Source organism: Neodiprion fabricii, chromosome 6 (genome assembly GCF_021155785.1).
Source record: "Neodiprion fabricii isolate iyNeoFabr1 chromosome 6, iyNeoFabr1.1, whole genome shotgun sequence".
In the NCBI taxonomy this organism is placed as follows: domain Eukaryota; kingdom Metazoa; phylum Arthropoda; class Insecta; order Hymenoptera; family Diprionidae; genus Neodiprion; species Neodiprion fabricii.
This window is the reverse complement of record NC_060244.1, coordinates 19,713,089-19,731,466: the sequence shown is the minus strand read 5'-3', so window position 1 is coordinate 19,731,466 and position 18,378 is coordinate 19,713,089. Positions and strand designations below refer to the sequence as shown.

The 18,378-nt window shown below is 36.0% G+C and overlaps 4 protein-coding genes across 10 annotated transcripts in view; 1 reads left to right on the top strand and 3 right to left on the bottom strand.

Annotated features, from left to right (window-relative positions):
- Nucleotides 1–8,645, bottom strand: part of LOC124184230 (fasciculation and elongation protein zeta-2) — a 45,149-nt gene extending 36,504 nt beyond the window's left edge. Inside the window, exon 1 of the mRNA XM_046573699.1 lies at nt 8,514–8,645. The gene's annotated coding sequence lies outside the window, so the exon portion shown is untranslated. The remainder of the gene's footprint in view (nt 1–8,513) is intronic.
- Nucleotides 1–10,485, top strand: part of LOC124184231 (arylalkylamine N-acetyltransferase 1-like) — a 22,476-nt gene extending 11,991 nt beyond the window's left edge. Inside the window, exons 1-4 of one of the 3 annotated variants that reach the window (XM_046573702.1) lie at nt 6,716–7,106; nt 8,535–8,796; nt 9,321–9,537; nt 9,762–9,963. In XM_046573702.1, coding sequence (XP_046429658.1) covers nt 7,002–7,106; nt 8,535–8,796; nt 9,321–9,537; nt 9,762–9,813 — 636 coding nt within the window. In that variant the 5' untranslated portion in view covers nt 6,716–7,001 and the 3' untranslated portion in view covers nt 9,814–9,963. Of the gene's footprint in view, nt 1–6,715; nt 7,107–8,534; nt 8,797–9,320; nt 9,538–9,761; nt 9,964–10,126 lie in introns of those variants that run through there. The other 2 variants (XM_046573700.1, XM_046573701.1) reach the window with 2 other exon arrangements.
- On the bottom strand, nt 10,286–13,954 carry LOC124184233 (dnaJ-like protein 60). 2 transcript variants are annotated; one of them, XM_046573704.1, is made up of 4 exons: nt 13,818–13,954; nt 12,365–12,455; nt 11,939–12,114; nt 10,286–11,683 (listed from the first exon to the last, which is right to left on the bottom strand). In XM_046573704.1, exons 1-4 carry the CDS (start codon nt 13,838–13,840, stop codon nt 11,341–11,343), a joined length of 633 nt encoding a protein of 210 aa, XP_046429660.1. In that variant the 5' UTR covers nt 13,841–13,954; the 3' UTR covers nt 10,286–11,340. The 2 variants fall into 2 exon arrangements, with proteins under 2 accessions (XP_046429660.1, XP_046429659.1); XM_046573703.1 differs by lacking the exon at nt 13,818–13,954 and adding an exon at nt 12,605–13,061.
- LOC124184228 (alpha-(1,6)-fucosyltransferase) lies at nt 13,200–18,378 on the bottom strand. Of its 4 annotated transcripts, XM_046573693.1 has the most exons (7): nt 18,175–18,378; nt 18,037–18,079; nt 17,041–17,324; nt 16,551–16,733; nt 16,171–16,389; nt 15,952–16,033; nt 13,200–15,777 (listed from the first exon to the last, which is right to left on the bottom strand). In XM_046573693.1, exons 3-7 carry the CDS (start codon nt 17,274–17,276, stop codon nt 14,716–14,718), a joined length of 1,782 nt encoding a protein of 593 aa, XP_046429649.1. In that variant the 5' UTR covers nt 17,277–17,324; nt 18,037–18,079; nt 18,175–18,378; the 3' UTR covers nt 13,200–14,715. The 4 variants fall into 4 exon arrangements, with proteins under 4 accessions (XP_046429649.1, XP_046429651.1, XP_046429648.1 ...); XM_046573695.1 differs by lacking the exon at nt 17,041–17,324; XM_046573692.1 differs by lacking the exon at nt 18,037–18,079.

Sequence of the window (18,378 nt, the reverse complement as noted above, 5' to 3'; positions counted from 1 at the left end):
TACTCAGACAATTAGAGTTGCCTCTCTCGACTGGTCATGCCCTTACCGCTTGTCTGATCCGTACTTAACATATATTGTTACTCACTTAAACCACCTCAAGGATTCCGAGAGGCGTTCGACGTGACCTTAAACTTTATACAACCAAACAATCGATACGTTCAGTTTTCGAATGATTTATCACCCGGTGCACCGTTCTGTACAATAATATATTCACTCTACGATGTGGATGCCGTTCGTTTCTTACACATTTATTTACATGCATGGTACCTGCTGATTGTACGTTTTTACCTCCCCCGTTTATCGTTACATTTATATTCGTACGTACCCGCCTCAAGGATTGCAAGAGTCGTTCAATGTGACCATGAACCTTGTACGACCAATTAATCGGTACGTTTAGTTTCCGAATGATTTATCACCTGCTGCAACATGATGATACAGATTTTGGGTCGTTGTAAAAGGTTTCGAAGAACTTGATGGAAAGTTATATAGAATGAAAGAAACTTAAATGAGATGAAATTTTGGGATGAAAATAAAAACCTCAAATACGGTACAATAACTCGATCAGCTTCCGCGTCGACGGATTTGATTTCATTCGATTCTCGCGTACGTTTTTTCGTTGTTTTTTCTTTTTCTTTTTTTTTGCGAGACAGTATCAAATTTGCAACTGCTTAATTTACCGGGTAAATTTTGTGCACCGCAAATGCACGCGATCTTGATAAAAAAAATTAAACGTATATAATATCACGTTAATCCGATAACTTCCGGTCTCACTTTATCCGCTTCAACGATGTTATTTATTGGAGGGATAACAGTCCAACGCTCGATGATCGGCTGATTGGATAATGAAAACGAACACTTGGCCAGCGCAAATGGGTAGCATCCTGTTTTGGCGCGTTACTTTATATTCTCTTGGGAACTCTGCAAGCACACCGTTACGCAGTGTTCGCAAATGCATATCGTAGTATTATTAGAATATTTACCGAGCTTTGCTTTTTTTTCACATTATTTCGCTGTATAGTATATAGAATACGAAAAAGACAAAAATCACATGTAAAAAAAAAAAACATTTGCCTTTTAATTCAGAACCACTACTGCCAGTACGTTAATTGTTGGAGAAATATTTTGCCTTTCGTTTGATCTTGGCTATCGCTCTCTTCTCTACGTGTCTCCCACCGCGAATTTCAACGCTCTATAAATAGATAAACAATTTCGAACAAAATTCACTTCCACACGTGTATGATGCAGAAATCGAACGACTGGTTATACGTACAGTACCGAATTCACACCACCGATGAAAAGATGACGCCGGGTGGCCTTCCATATTTGTTTGCCCCAAAAACCGGCCGGGTCTTTTCTTTCCTGCATCGTGTAAGAAGTTGAATTTTTGCAGCATGCTTGCAGATCGAGTTATCGCAGGTATTAAACCGATTACGGTTTCTCACTTCCGACACGATTGTGCCGGAATAACCGGTTCACATGACACGGCTGGTAATATTATAGTATAAGTTGTCCGCACGCTATTGGAAGCCCAGCTGTACAGGATAACCAAGTGATATGTCACACGGAAAATCTAGGCTACTCGTAATTCTATCAACTTGACCGCTGTCGCGAATTAACGCATATGTCTATAGGATCTTGTATTAACTTGCGTTGATGGATTTTATAATGCTTAATACACATGTAAATATTATCCACCCGTTGTTTATTAACTGCCGGATATGCACGAGAAACATCGACGAAAGAAACATGTTAATTCAGATAATTGCTTGACAAACGGCCAGCAAAAAGTATTTAAACGTGCGAATAAGCTTTGTAAGTACCGCAACCCACTGAGAAAGGATTTAATTTATTTGAAAGCGATGGGATTCCTAGCATAATAGTTGGAGTATATCCGAAATTCTGGGACATACTGACACCATGACACCATATATATCCAAGGATTATTCATCCTCTGTTACATTATATTATCATCGCGAATCAGCGTATTATATCAACCATCGAGTTATGCGAATAAATATTGTTCACTCGGTGTACGAGTTTCTTGTATGTTATATAGCTGAAAGAAAATTTCAATAACCGCTTAAATATTGTCGGAATTGCAAAACGTGGCACGAATAACTGTTTAGTGTGGTTACAGTTGTCAGCCATGAGAATTTTAATTTTTTTTTGCTCATTTAATAAGGTCTAAATATAAATTTATCGCCGGGCCTGCATCAGACTATCGCAATAATCGCAAGAAAATATAGCACCAGATCGCGTAATCAAAAAGAATACATTAACGCATGATAAATTTTTTTCTTAAAACTAGAAAACTGATTTTCATTTTTTATACAGTACAGTATTATTCGGCTATGGTTAAGGACGAAAATAATTGAGTAATCAGAGCTGGATGTTTTGCCCAATGTACGTGTATAACTTTGGATTAGATATGGTTAATATTGTGTAAATTGTACAAGCATTACCGTGATAATTGAACGAGGGTGTCTCAGCAATTAATATGCTGGATATTTGTCTGTAAATGTTTGTCGTTTATAAACTGTCAACACCTACGCATGCTTATGTACAGATAAATATCGGAGCAATCAAATTTACCCAAGTTATTAGAAACCAGGTGTAACATTGTGGGCTCGGGGTATATTGTGCATAGATCTCGTACACGCGACTATCAATTAATCGCGTCAGTTATCACTGTGATACACTAATGTGTTTTGACAAGTTGATTATTGTGGACTACGGTTATGCTATACGGAAATAAACAGCTAACTTGTTCTATTTAAAATATACAAACATCACAGTGAATTTGAAATTTTAATTGACACTATCTGATGCCGGTAGAAACATTGTCTGCAACCCGTGATACCACGATTCTTCATTTTATTATTATTTATTTATTCTTTTTTTTTTTGTTTTTTATTTAATTTCAATATTCTCAACAAGGAACGAAATTATTTCATTCGTCTTGAGTTGTCTCGGTGCAACTGGTAACGCGTTAAATTGACGTTAGGCAACTTACGCTCAATGACTCAATGTATAAAATCAAGTTATTCGAAAGTACGCGTGCGCAAATTATAGCCGTAGTATGAAAAGTAGTGCATTTCAGTTGTGCGCATCCGCCAATCTCGTTTTAAAGGGGATTGAAAAATTCAAATCGCAATCGTGCACAAACTGTTCATCCGACAGCACCTGTCTTATGCACAAATAAAGAACACACCAATCACTACTATTGCCTGAAGAACCTGCGTTACAACTCAAAAAATGACTGCGATATGAAATTTTAAATAAAAACTAAGACTTTTACTGTTTATCGAGGTTTTCTCAGGTACCAATGATCCGATCGAGTCGTTCTAAAGCTCATTTTGTTCGCATTTTGATTCTCTACAACTCAACCCTTGGCAGTATCAAGGTTGCTCGATTTGTTTTGCTTTTATATAGATATATAGGGTACATATGTACATTCGCGCGTTATCTCGTTCCACGTTTGGGTCCTTCGAATTATATATGGTGTATCCCGTGCCAACTCGGCCAAGGCTTAGCCCTGACCATTTGGCGCGTAATTAATGTGTTTTTTTCCATAACGTTACACAAACTTTCAAGAGCAGTGATATTTTTTCAAATTCCCAAGTTTTTTTTCATCCTCGTTGTTTTCCTTTCAAAAGATTACGAATATACCACGTCAATTTTAATCCTTTGAGGAAATTGTAATCAGTTTTACGTTTGCAGGCTATTTATTTCACCAATAATGGTTAAATTTCTCGCCAATTACACTTGAACGATGAGGGAAAAAAATTTCATCCGTACAGTTTTGGGAGCTACTTACAAACTATCATCGGGTCTTGACCGAAACACCAGAATAAGATAGAAAAAACGGCGGTAGATCCTGAATACATTGAAATTCACAAATAAAACAGTCTGTCCGTAAGACGGTCAGGGATAATCTCTGTCGGGTTCACATGGAATACCGTGTGTAGTATGTAACTGACCATGGTTACATGTATGGTATACTTGTGCACATACCTCGAGGTCCGTATCCACGATCTTTTCATTTTCGAGATTTTTCAATTAACGTCTGATTTTAAATAGAAAAACCGTATTTTGGATATGAGCAGCCGATAGCGAGTTCGAAAGACGAATTGAAAAGTCAGGAAAAAACAAAGTTTTATTGTATATATTACCGAAATTTGTCGTCCATTTTTTTTATTTATTTCTTTCTGTCACGTTAGCTTCCACACGTATTCATTGTCATTTCCCCGCACCGAAAAAATTTTGATTGTAATTTATACATATTCAATATTAAATCGTTTCAAACTCGCAAATTTTGTATCCAAAAGAAAACTTTTCAGCTGGGTAAAAAATGTATAATTTTTACACCAAAAAAACAATAGGTCATATTTTTCGGAAAGAACGGCCCAATACGAAAAATAAAAATTTGTTCACAAATTCAGATTCGTGATTGACGATTTAACAGTCCTCAAGTGCCATATTACATGAAAATATGACGATTTTAAAAATTTTTTAACCACTATCATGGAACCATCATTACAAATTTTGGAAATCTGACCTTTGATTCTCTATCGTTGACCCAAGAAACTACCGCCTACTAATTCCTACCAAGATCTAAATATTTTTTGATGTTTTCTCTACCACATTGGAATCGCTATTTTGAATTTCGCGTTTCTAGCCTGAAATTCGTGAATAGCCACCAAACAAACCTTCGAGTACCAATTTTCATTCAAATCCGTTGATCCATTCTCAAGATATCATTTATGGTTATAGACTAGGGGCTGCGAATTACAAAAATTTCACCCAGGGAATCCTAAATCATCCAACACGACGGTACAAGTTTCAGTGAAAAAAATTCTCTTCTTTCCTTCGCTTTTTGAGGGGGAATATGATCGCAGGGTTGTTTTGTAGGAAATTGATCTCAACGTTTTCTTAGGATCAAATTCTCTTAGGAACGTGGATTTATCCTAAGAGACACGTAGCCAAGTGGGTATCGCACTGTAGTTGGTTGAAAAGTGAAACAAAAAAAAAATAATAATAATAATTCGGGTAAAGTTCTGAATACCAAAATTTTGTACCAGAAAAAAAAAACAGATATATTTACGAAAAATTTACCGCGCGAAAAAATTACACTTGCTTGAACAAATGAACGACTTTGAAGTGTCTGTGTGAAAGAAAAAGAAATGAATACATAGAGACTAATCTCGATAGCACAAGAGAATTTTAGAGGAAGATCGCGAGACGTTTATTGTTAAACGATAATGTGTGTTATAAGGTAACGTAATACACGATAATACAATGACACTTTAATGAGGCGACCTAAGCCTGTATCGAATAGGAATATTCTGTATCAGAGCAGATCATATTAAGTCGCCAGGATGAATCTAAATGTAAGAATAACCGTGTTTTTACGCACTCTGACATTATACCTTTTAAAAATTGTCCGATGGATTGGATAATGTATCCTTGGAGTGATTGATGGCAACGTCTTTGTCTAAAATCAAGCGCCAAATTAAAAATGCGAATCGCGAAGTCTGTTCATTCGACCGACCGTGAACCAGAATCTAAAAATATTAATCGGTTTCACAAAATTTAATCATCGACGTTTCTAGGCCCGCGATTCCGAGTTTCAGCTCCAGATTGTGAAACTCGAAATGACATGCCGAATATCATGGATAAAAATTATACAAACAATAATAGGAATAGCAAAATTATTAATGGTGAATGTAACCGGATTTTGCACGATAGAAAGAAAATTGTGGAATTTTCGATCTAATATTTATTTCCGGCAAGATTTTTCAAACCGGTAATTCCGAACTCGGGTCAAAAATTGTAACACTCAAAATTGTACGGACGTATTACAGCAAACAACTGAAAAACTCGTTAAATGTATTTTGACTTTTTACCATACATCGAATAGTATATATCGTGTAACAAGTACGATTTTGGCTCAAACCGCAAGCCACACTCGTTCGAATATCACTTGTATCAGCACCGATATTTTTTGCAGTCTACGCGGAAAGTTTGATCTGAGACGCACCGAAGATGCCACCGGCAGCGTTTAAAATTGAGCTTAGTAAACTTACGCTCGACTACACAGTGCGTAAAATTGTTTTATTCGAAAATGCGCATGCGCGAAGGAAAACCCTAGTGTGTAAAACAGCGTATTTCTGTGGCGCGCATGCGCCAACCTTTTTTTTACAGCACTGCTCGGCGCTCGACGCACGCTCCACAAGCATCGAAAATCTAACTCTACGGGATAAAATGTTGAAAAATATTCTTTTTGCATAAAAATCACTCCCTATCGACAGCACTGTATAAAAAAGTTATGGACAAATGTGGAAACAAAAATGCACAAGTGCGTAAAACGTCTTCGGTGCCGATATACTCGTAGGTCCGTTTATTACTGCCGAAAGATCCAGGTCCGGTACAGAACGGCATCGTGACGCATTATGATAATTCATCTCTCGAGGACGCGCGTTAACGCAGGATCAACTATCAGGCAACTCCTTTGGCTGTCGTGATGCAAATTACGAGTTTCTTCATTTCCGTATCCTTTCGTAGGCGAGTAAGGTCGACCTCAACTGTAATCTCCCCAGTGATCTCGTTAGCGAAACGATACCAGTCGAAAACTATAGCCAAGCCTCGTCCTTTAACCCGTAAGAATGGCTTTTCCCGACAGGCTTTAAAGCCTATATAAGAGAACGCCTCATATCACTCGCCGCAGTGCCACATTATTACCAATCGCGACAACACCTGATGCGAAGGAGCTTAATTATATTTTACGCAGGGAGTTTGTGGTATTCAAACCATTACGAATTCTCGATGAAAAGATTCGTTTCGTATTGATACAAGATCTTGATGAGAGTAGTGAAAGTGGCTTCCGGAGTTTCCTTGCGTCGTTCCTATTGTTCTTCCGATATTCGTTCCAATTTTGCGAACGGCTTCCCCAGCTTTCCTTTACGCAGTTTCAACTTGTCGTTAGTTATTAAAATTTGAAAATGGAGGCTCAACTCGTTGCAAAAATGCAGACAACCACGCTTAGAAACAACGATAAGCACCAGACTGACTTCGCTAAAGATGCCCCGAGAATATCTCGATACTCGGTAAGAAGCTGTAAATATTTGCCTAGACTTCACATTTTCATCTTTCATCTACCGAGTGGAAATATTTTCAAACAAACGCGCAACAGCATCGCTAATACCTGCGCGATTTTAATATACGCGTTATCAAATCTCTTCCTCAAATTAATTACTAAATAATAACCGCTACGCGAGGCATCTTAATGAAGATATAATCCTATATTAATAAACCGCGCCAATCCCCATTGTTACACCGTAAATCTGCTTAAGTAATTTTCATCACGACAGTGGATAATTCGCTCTACTTGAGAGAAAATTAAAACTTATAATCTGTAATCCTTGCTCAGAATATAATAGGAAGGTTCACAGGAAGAATAAAATGAAATAAAACTCTACTCGGTATTGATAGTTTGCAACAATTATATCACAGTGGCTTTGTCAAGTTTATCTGTTGATCTCTGTAGAATCAGAACTTGGTACTTCTACTGGCACATTTTTTTCGTTTCATATCGTATTTTCAATACACAGCCCATGTAATATTCAGAAAAAAGCTAAACATTGACGTTAACAGCCGGCAAAATATATTCGAAAATGAACAACGTCCGAGTTTCAATCCGGTATAATTCGAAAACTACAGACGATGGTAAATAAAAAGAATTAAAATTGCGAATGGAAAAGTTTCAGTTTCGAGTGAATTTTAAAGTTGCAATACGTAAAGGAACATGGCGGTCCCTGAAAGTTGATAAAAACTTTAAAACACTAGAGTTTTTCAAGATTTTTCGGAGACGATAAATTTTTTTCGCTGAAAATTTCAGACAATACTTATTTGTCAGTGTAGGAAAATATGCATAAATTTCATGGTGAAACCGAATTTACTTTTGTAGCTATGAATTTTTTTCTGAATGAAATTCTGAAAGAAAAGAAAAATAAAGTTTCAAGGACAGCAAGTGGTTACGGTACAAATTCGAAGGAAACAAAGTGCACAATCGAAATTTACGTTCATCCAATGATTTCCGGATATTTCACGAGTCGACACAAGGTCGAATATTGACCTACAAAATCTTCAGACATCATTAAATGAATAAAAATTTTGGTAGTGTACGTTGTTTACTTTGATTTTGCAGAGGACTCTTTGCGTGCTGAAATTTTTTTCTTTTTTTCCCCGTACTATTGAGAATATTTTACAAAGCTTTAACCAGTTCTGAGAGGGTAAATGGGTTTTGGTCAGGTCAATTACACGTGAAATGCCTCATATACGGTATACAGGCAAATGAAAGTTTAGTTTACGGTAATAATTTACAATTAATACTTTCCAGGTGTCATTTTATCGAATATTTTCGTAATAGACAGTTTGCAGAAAGAAAATATAATTTTCTACTCCTTCTTCAGCGATTTAGAGATATTTACAGAGACTGATAATAGTTGACATACCTGCTTGAATGACCGTTTCAGCTGGCGGACAAGGCTTCGTCGAGAGGGGGAATGGACTACCATTTCCGAATAATCACCGCCGAAGACAAAGAGAACGTGTTGAAATTCCTTAGGCGATTCTTCTTCAGAGACGAACCATTGAATCACTCAATCCAACTGATTCCCGATGGAGAGAACAGCACCTGCGTTGAACTCGAAGATTACAGCATGTCGAGCATCGACGACAACCTCAGTATGATGGCCGTTTCCTCATCTGGTGAAATTATAGGGGTATTACTCAACGGTGAGATATTGCCGGAAAATTACGGATTCGCGCATATTCGTGCGGTTGTGCAGAGAGAGAGAAAAAAAAAAACCCAAGAGTAATATAAGCGATGAAACTGCGAAAGGGAAATTCATTTTTTGCTTTTCACGTGCATAAAGTAGAGAATTGAAAAATAATTGAGTCATATGTTTTTCATCTCCGTTATAAATGATGATTGCAGAAGTTATAAGGAATCAAATTTCGCCTATTTCGATATACATAGATATACTTTAGGATGGGTGACGTCACAGCGTATCCTTTTTTTCAACCTGTTGTTTCTGCTTCTAATTTGTTTCAAATGAAAGAAGAAAGAATACGTACGTTATTAATTTTCATCACCTTTGATGATACAAGAAAAGTATTGGTTTTGGTCGAATATCACTTTTTCTAATTTCAACAAATCGATTGTTTAGCCAATTTATATATACATATATATATTTTTTTTTATTAATGCAATATACCTACCTTGGATAATTATTTATTCCTTCCTCCCCTCTTATCAGGAGTAATGGAACCGCCCAAGGAAGGGGAGCCTGAGTACGTGACGAACTGTGCGAATCCGAAATTCAAAAAAATTTTGAAACTCTTGAGTCACGTAGACACGAAAGCTGGCGTGGCGAAAAAATTCCCCGATCAGAGGGTTTTGGAATTGAGAATAGTTTCTGTAGACGGAACATGGAGAGGCAGAGGTGTGGCCAAAGCGCTGGTGGAAAGAACGGAGTAAGTAGCTGCACAAAAGAATACATGCTTATCTCGAATGTTGTATAAAATGAAAGAATGATTGTTCGTTGGAAATGAAAAATTTCTGCAAATATCAACAATATATGACAGTTTTCACGTTAGGTATTTCATTAATTCCTGACTTCCATGACAAAATTTAACTTGCTAATTTTACGGTAGAAAGGACAAATAGAGTGTTTCTTGATATGGTCAATTATTTGCAGCACCGACTTCCGTTATCCGTTCGGAAAGAAGAGTAAAAAGTCATTGACCTAAATTGACCTATTTTTGTAACTTCGGTAAAAGGGGAAGCGGTTTTTACAATATTTATTTATAAATGCCTTCATTTTCCATCCTTGAGTTGATTTATCATAAATATCACACCGTGCTCGCCATCCAAGGGAATAGTGCAGGTTTTTGCATTTTATTGTTTTTATATTTATGAAATGTGATAAAATGCATAGATGACCAAACCTTCAGTTTCGAAGATTTTCACCTACTGTACTGTTTTTAATGTAAGAAAAAAATCGCAACGTACATTTATCGATCGATAATACCTATAATTTTTCTTCTTTCTTCCATTGTATAGAAATTTGGCCAAGGATCTCGGTTTCGACGTTTTGCGATGCGATTGCAGTTCTTTCTATTCGGGAAAGCTGTGTCAGCGACTCGGATTCGAAACCACTTACGCTCTCCCGTATGCCGAATACGTTGACGAAGATGGGAAGCCAGTTTTTACACCATCTGATCCACACGCAGCAATCGTAACTTACATTAAAAAAATTTGAGAGCTTTGCGTGGAATAGTTCGTCGTAAGCATGTCGTTCAAACTGACATATAATTATGCGAATCTGGACAAGGTGCCCTTCGATTCTTTTGAATTTATTGTACAGATAAAATGTTTATTATTTCCCCAAAACTTTGAATTAAATTATTTTATTTCATTATTATCATTATTATGATATTATTATTGTTGTTATTGTTATCGCTGATAGCAGATCAGGTAAATCTTTATCCCAACACTACAATAATTTAAAACTGTATAATAATTGTATATAATAAACTGTCAATTATATAATTACTGTGACTGCGGTTGAAGTGAGTACTAAAGCTGTACGAGAAAAGAAGATCAACTTTATATTACACTTTTTACGTTCAACAAAATACTACACATAATATTCATTATATTATAAGAATTTCCCCAGCGGTACTAGTGAAATTTCTTTATGATAAAGTTGAAAGAAGAAAGTCAACTAATATTCAGCAGGGTAAATAAGTAGGTATCTTATTAAAATTAATTCTGCACAGCATTGTGAAAAGTTTTACTCAACTTTTATCTCAGCACAAATAAAGAACAATGCTTAATATATACATAAGTATGTATATACGCACTTACGTATACGGTTAAAATCTTTTGTATATTTCAGTTACATAACCATTTTACTGTACACGGGTAAAAAACTATTATTTGTAACATAAATGGACACAGCCTGCAGTGTAGCTATATTAGGTACTCGGTGATGGTAAATTTATAGAGAAAAAAATATATAAATTCAAAATGCGGTAGAAACAGATATCCAAAGGCATCTTACAGCCAGAACTTCATTTTCTCTCTTTCGTTCGCTTTTAGACGACTAATTCGTCGATCTTTCACCTGCTATGCCTGAATTGCCTAAATTTCCTCACAGTTCAAATCTGTGGCTAGATTTGTATCTACACTAACTAGTACTTTCGCCTCGATAACGTTTCGGTCGGTAAAATAGATTATTTCTTATTTTACTTGATTTTACTAAAATTCGTTACCTACTTTTCGTTTGCACCTAAATCATGAATACCATGTTGAAGGTCAAACTCTCTCTGCAAAGTTTCTATCTGTTCTTGACGAGTCCTGGTCGCCATCAAGGAACGTGTCCTCTTATAGTTACCCTCGACTTCAAGACTACGATTTTTCAAGTATTGTTGACTTCGTTTAACAGACTTGCGGATTATCATCATTTCAAGTGCAAGTATCACGGAGGCAAATGCTACACAGATCAATGCTATTTTAACGTTTGAAAAACGACTTACACCCTTTACTCCATAGTAATCATCATGAAATTCAGTTCTTCTTGGGTTATGAGCTGCTTGGTATACTGGATCTCGATAACTGTGAAAAAATGGAAGTATCGAACAGATGTGGAAATTGCAAACCACATCAGGGAAAGTCATGAATCCAAAGGCAACTTTCCTCATTATTTTAAGAATAATTCAGCTGACGATGAGAAAAATTTCACTCGGGAAATGATTCCAAATGAATAGTTCAACGATACATGGAACTTGAATTTCAATATCGAAAAAAAATGAGAAACAGGGAATCCAAACATGAAATTGATCCTTCAAAATAAAAACTAACGATCCTTACACTGGCTCAGCCTCGTAGTAAGTTTGCTCTCCTTTAGGTTGTTGAACAAACGTGTATCCATGTCTTAATCGATTATCGTATTGTTGTCTAGTATAATCCTTACTCAAAACTCTGTAAGCCTCATTTACTTTTACAAATTTTGTATGGCTGCCATTGTCTCCCACATCAGGATGGAGCTGGAACAATATTAAGATAAGATAGCTCTGAAGGGGTATGCCGAGCTGGAGAAATCATAAAGCCAATTTATTATTTGAAATACAAACCTGATTCGACTATCGGTTATTTGGTAGACTGATACATTTACAAATACCGATAACCATTCACATTTGTATTGCAATCGTGTCTTTGAAGTGAATGTTAGCAATGAAGAATAAAGCGGCTTACTTATGTTACGAAAATCATATCAAACTCTGACGGTAAACTCACTTCTTTCGATAGTTTTATAAACGCTTCACGGATTTCTTTTTGTGTAGCATCATTTTTGATGCACAGTGTATCGTAATGGTTAGACTGGTTCCTAAAACGTAACAACTTTACAACTTGGAATATACGCAGTGATCGTCCTACATGGGAAGTTGAATAACAGCTAAACTAGGATATGCAACATAATATAACCTCCATTCATCGTACTGACATATAGATTTTGTTACGTAATGTTCACCATACCTCACACTTCCGTAACACCGGCAAAGAAAAAATACGTCTCGGATATTGGAACGCGTAGTTTTGTACATTTTGGCTGCTGATTGTCGAACTGAACTACAATTTTTATCATTTCCACTGCAAGAAATACGGGACAAACCAGACGGCTGTCACATGGCGGCCATATTGGATTTTCATTCAATCACGCCGTGCTCGGAACATAGAGCCCACAATTGCGTTTTTCCTATCCCCCCCCCCGCCAAATTCGTAATACCATCAGTCACGAAATATAATTTTCGAATTAATTTTCGAGATGCATGTAGGTACATAGCCTCATGTCAGTAACCGACCAATACTCTGCCTTATTTTAAGAAAGCAATGAATGATACACAACACCTTTGTGGCGATAGTTGAATCTGAACAAATTAGGAACATCTACAGCCTCCGTGATGCTAGAAACGGCAGAGTATTAGTCGGTAACATTTTAATGCACCTCGAAAATTATTTCCAAAAACTGCAAAAACTAATTTCGTATCGGAAACAGTAATGGAAGTAGAGCCCCTTGGAAGGAGCTACAAAATCGGGAACTCGAAAAACGCGAGCGCGATCGCTCTCTTGCTTCTCTTTGCCAGCTCTGACGTAATGTATTTCGGAACACAGACACCAACACGGTGTTACATACGAATAACTTGAAATTGAAAATTATCTTCTTTCTGCATTTATTACATATTAACATTGAATTACCACTAATTTTTCAGGTAAAGAGTTTCAATCATAAATTCTTCAAGCTCCCTACGTGTTCGGTAATGAAATATTTATTATTTAATAGCAATTTCAATTCAATTGTTCAGTATAGTAAAAATTTACTCGTTTTTTAATTTTCTTTTCGTCAAATTTCTGGATTAAGGTAGAAAATATATTACAATTTTATAGAATAGGGTCCAAAAAATTGGTGGGAACTCCCCAATATGATGGTTATAGGTAAAGACCTGAGGCCATATATATATATAAGATTTTGCTAACATTACATATATTCATATATATTTAAATATATATGAATATATGTAATATTAGCAAAATCTTATCGATTAGCATTAAATATTAAATAATGACTAACGCAATGTACAAGCCCTGATGATTTGTATAACGTAACACTATGTTTAGTTCTTATATAAAATATTTTGCTTGCCGTCAAATTTGGGATTTTTTACTAACAATCAATTTCAGAAATACTTACAGATGGGCTGTGGTTTTGTTCATTATATCTGTTGTGTTGTGATAATTCGATTATTTCTGTTTTGATCTGCTGCGCCCTTCTAGTAACCGCATGATTATATACATGTGTAATCATTAGTATGAATTTATAATACAAGTTCCAATCATCCCAGTTTAATGTATCTTTCTTGATTACTGAGTATTTGGGTATACATCCGTCGATTCTATATACAGAGCACAAAAAAATATCAACTCCATATTAACAATAATTCGTGTAACACTAATAAAACGAAAACAAATAATATTTTATGAATTTGTTCAATAAATTATTCAATCAAATATATTATGTAGTCCAATAGTATTTAGAAAATCTGTAAATTGTACAATTTCACGCGTAATATATGTATCGATTTCCTCAGGTAGTATTAACTCGCAATATTTTAACTGCGTTGGCACAGATGTCACGTTATTTGCATTCTGTTATGACTGATAAAATATACATCGCTTTGTCTGCAGGTTTTATATCTTAAATTTTCTAATAATTTAGCAACAGTGCTTCCAGAATTTTAATATAAATATCTTAATTGTATATGTACATGATCCTAATTTATGTCAAATTTAACAAGAGGAATTTAGCACTGTATAATCACAATCAATAATTATAAGACAAGCACTGTACAAAATTTCAATAACAAAGTGTGTTTAATAATGTTGTTTAATTTATTATACACGCTCTGTTTTCAAGAATTTGCACAGTTGGTTTCTCAAAAAGAAAGTGTACATAATATTTTTAAATTTATTAAACTCGCTTTGTTTTCACGAATTTACACAGTCCTATTTTTCTGTCTTGGATACTAACTTGAGAATATCCGTCATATTCATTTCCCAATATTCGTTTCACCTTCAGTCCGAGAAACTTTTCATTGCTCGTTGTTCGCTTCGATTGGGACTTCTGGATACTTAGGAAAGTCAACAACCTCTATGGGGTTCCTAACTTTAAAACTTGGATATAGACCAACCGTGTTTATCCGTACATTACGTCCCTTGGAGTAACCATTCCAGTGGTTACCAAAGACCTCTATTGGATCATTAATTTTTAATTCTAATTCGCTGCTCTTTCGCGGGGTATGGTCCAGCCTGGCTATGTGCGGGTGTGGATTCTGCCCTCCATAATAATAAATATCGTCTAACGAGGCGAACCGATTATAAGCATCTGGATGAGACGATTGCATAATTTCATAAGCAACTCTGCATACCTGCGAGCTAAATGTACACACCAAATAATCGCACAACGATAACAAATGTATATCAACTATTATACCCTGCAAAGACGAATCTGAGTATCGTCTAGATACTGATGCAGTTTTAGCTATTTCTGGATCGCCGATTATCTGATAGGTAGGGTACCTTTCTTTCGCAGTTACTATTACTTTCGGATCATCGCTGGCTAAAAACACTCGCCTGTCTTCAAGCTTTATGTCATGCTGGTCGAAATATTCGTTTACTTTTAACATATATTCATCTATATCATGGTAGGCAGCTTCTGTACCAACTTTATCCGTTCTACGAACGTGAATCCCAACAATCGGCGATTTGAAGCCCATCTTCTCCTTAGAATACTCTAATACTCTTTCAAGATTTTCTTGCGGCCTCAACAAGTATTTCAAGACCTGGCCAACCCACCATACAATGGGATGACCGTGCAGTTTCTCCAATCTAGGTGCTATATCTGCTGGCACACCTGGTGGCTGGTATACAGGCTTTGGATACACGTTGTCAACAATCGGTAATGAAACAACTTGTTTTGTTGCATCGCCGGGCCAGTTAGCATGAGATCCACCTGTAGGTGATAGACATGTATCGCTGACAGGTTTGAAAACCGCCTCCCATCCATCCTTATGATATCTCCAGCCTCTGGACTTAAGAATTAAAGTTCTTTCTGTACCATATGCCACTAAAAAACAGTAGGCAGCGTGATGGACCTGTGAACATTTCACGAATACTTAAACACTTATGAACTTTTCAGCATCGTGATTTCTCAGAACTTTATGTACAAAATACAAGATTCCACTTATCCAAAACCACAACGTTCAAAAATCTTCACAATTATTATAGTACTGTAAAAATTAGTTGCTCAAACTAGTCCTAATTCTTACCTGACAACCAAAGCCGCATCCTTTGTTCAAGCTGCATACCAATTTTTGAGCTCTGTCACAGTCACTAGGATTTTGTAGATACCTTAAAAAGAATAATAATAACATGGCACCTGGTATATGTTGAACAATGTATAGCTAACTGATGGAATGGTTTTGATAATTAGTCAGCTCGATAGGAATTTTCGACATCATGCATGATGATACTTCATGAATACTTACCTAAACCTCCGTTGTACAAGGTCAGATAGGTCTTTGGCTTCTTTTTCCCGCCAATCCTGATATCCATCAACCAATGCTAATCTATCTATATCTGATATTAGCGATTTTTTGTGCTCCCAAACGTTTTTCAGTGAATCCTGAATATCTTTATCTCTCTGTTCAGGTGTGAAGTCATAATTGTTTTTCTTGATAGTTTTCAACTCTGAGTTAATATAGTACCTAAGAAAATTTAAATGAATAGTGCTATGCGTATGATAATAATGAATGTTGACTAGCTGCCAAACAAGGTGATTGATTGTAAGACGCATTTATGGCTATACTGAATTATTCAGATAATCCACAATGTTTATTACTGATTATAAATCAATATTTTTAGTTACCACATTTCTTGCACACCGTCTCGTATCCTGCGTCTCAATTGTTCATATTCCAAAGATGGCTCACCGTTTCTCGGAGGCTTTTGACGCCCATTGTGCTCGAATAAATCGTAATAAATAGATGCCTTATCCAATCTCTCTTGTAGCGTACCCAAATGGTCCCCTTGCATGTGTTTCGAACCCTCGCTATGATGAAATAAATTTGAAAAATCGAATGACAGTCTTTATGGAACCAATACATGTTTGCCATTAAACATGTTCCACCGTTGTACAAGACAAACAAGTACTTATTTACGTAACAATTCGTTGGTACGTAAATAACTTAAAATCTTCTCAATATCAAGTGAATATCAACCGAGGAAAACGTTACCAAGAAAGACATGTTACACTATCACCTCATCTTTATCGTTATTATCGTTATTATCGATTACGAATACTTCAAACAATAATAAAAATGACAAAAATGATAAGATCTTGATTGGAATTGACTTACCCCAAAATGATGTTTTTGAGAGCTTCATTTTGTTTCTTAAGAACATCAAAATCACTAACTATTTGAGCCAATCTTTGAGCATGATCCCTATCAGTTGGACTATCGCTGTATGACGATGATGGGCTATTCTTGAATATGTAGGAAACTGATAAAATGAGAACTAAAAGCCAAGAGATCAGCAGCAAGACACCTAATTTTCCGAGCCAGCCTGGTCTCCCCGACCACAGAACCACCATTGTGGTTGATTCAAATTTCTATTCCAATTCTACAATACTACCCGACATCTGTAAAGTAAAAAAAATTCTCAAGTCAGATAGCTAAGGGTCAAAACCCTAAGACTTTTATCAGATCATGATGAAATAGACGTCTAATTGATTTCAATATTACCATATCCTCATTATAGCTTTATTATCAACGTGATTCTCTAATAAGGAGGTAAATACATCACTTTTCCATATGCACTTAAGCGCAGAGAATGTGCGTACAAAACATAAGGTAACAATTAAGTAGCAGAGCAAGTGTGGATGTAGATGACAAAAAAAAAAAAAAAGGAACAGTCTCCAATATTATAATCGATAGCTTTGAACAGCAGTTGTGAGCATAGGTACAGCGAATTTAATGCTTGCTGAGTATGATAGTACGACAGATTTGTAGAGCCGAAGGAGTAGATTAAATATTAGTTATAACGTTTGTGTGATTGTTAATATTGTTATGATTATTAATATTGTAGTCCAAAAAATGCCATGGTTGACTATTGCTTATAGGAATGCCGACATTATATCAAAAATTCTAAAGAACCTCATGAAATTAGTACATACCACCTGCACTGTAACTATCGACAATTCAAATCTTATCGGTGTCGTAACGAGTGATAAGTTTACACATAATAAACTGATAAGGTGATTTATGAAGAGGGATGGAAAAACGTTAGAAATAACTACCATTCATACATAGGTATGAATAAATACTTCCGTTCAGGTAGCGAGATGCGATTACCTTTAATATATTATCTGTGAATTATCTTGCTGAAAGACGCAGGCTACGTTCCCACCGCAAAGCCGGAAAAGCAAAGAGAAAAGACACGAAAGAATTGTATACTTGAATGTGTGTAATAAAACGGACGTTTTTACTCACGTCACTCACAGCCGCATATTCATCCGATCGTCCAATTTAACGGACGACAGTACGAGAGTAATTTTCGCAGCACAGGAAGCACCGAGCGCGAACGAATATCGGACGAAGGTTGTTTAAGCACTCAATCAGTCTATATGTCTCTTGTAAACTGTCATGGACTGTCATTAAAGAATTAGGGTTAACAATTCTTTACCACGAACTACA

Bases quoted from the DNA above. Each gene is read 5' to 3' on its own strand.
- LOC124184233 (XM_046573703.1), bottom strand. From the start codon at position 12,672: ATGTACAAAACTACGCGTTCCAATATCCGAGACGTATTTTTTCTTTGC. The intron at 12,115-12,364 runs GTGAGTTTACCG...ATATTGTTCCAG, and splicing joins TTATAAAACTATCGAAAGAA to CTCCATCCTGATGTGGGAGA. The intron at 11,684-11,938 runs GTAAGGATCGTT...ATTTTTTCACAG, and splicing joins TACTACGAGGCTGAGCCAGT to TTATCGAGATCCAGTATACC.
- LOC124184228 (XM_046573693.1), bottom strand. From the start codon at position 17,276: ATGGTGGTTCTGTGGTCGGGGAGACCAGGCTGGCTCGGAAAATTAGGT. The intron at 16,734-17,040 runs GTAAGTCAATTC...ATTTCATCATAG, and splicing joins CTCAAAAACATCATTTTGGG to CGAGGGTTCGAAACACATGC. The intron at 15,778-15,951 runs GTAAGAATTAGG...AAATGTTCACAG, and splicing joins GATGCGGCTTTGGTTGTCAG to GTCCATCACGCTGCCTACTG.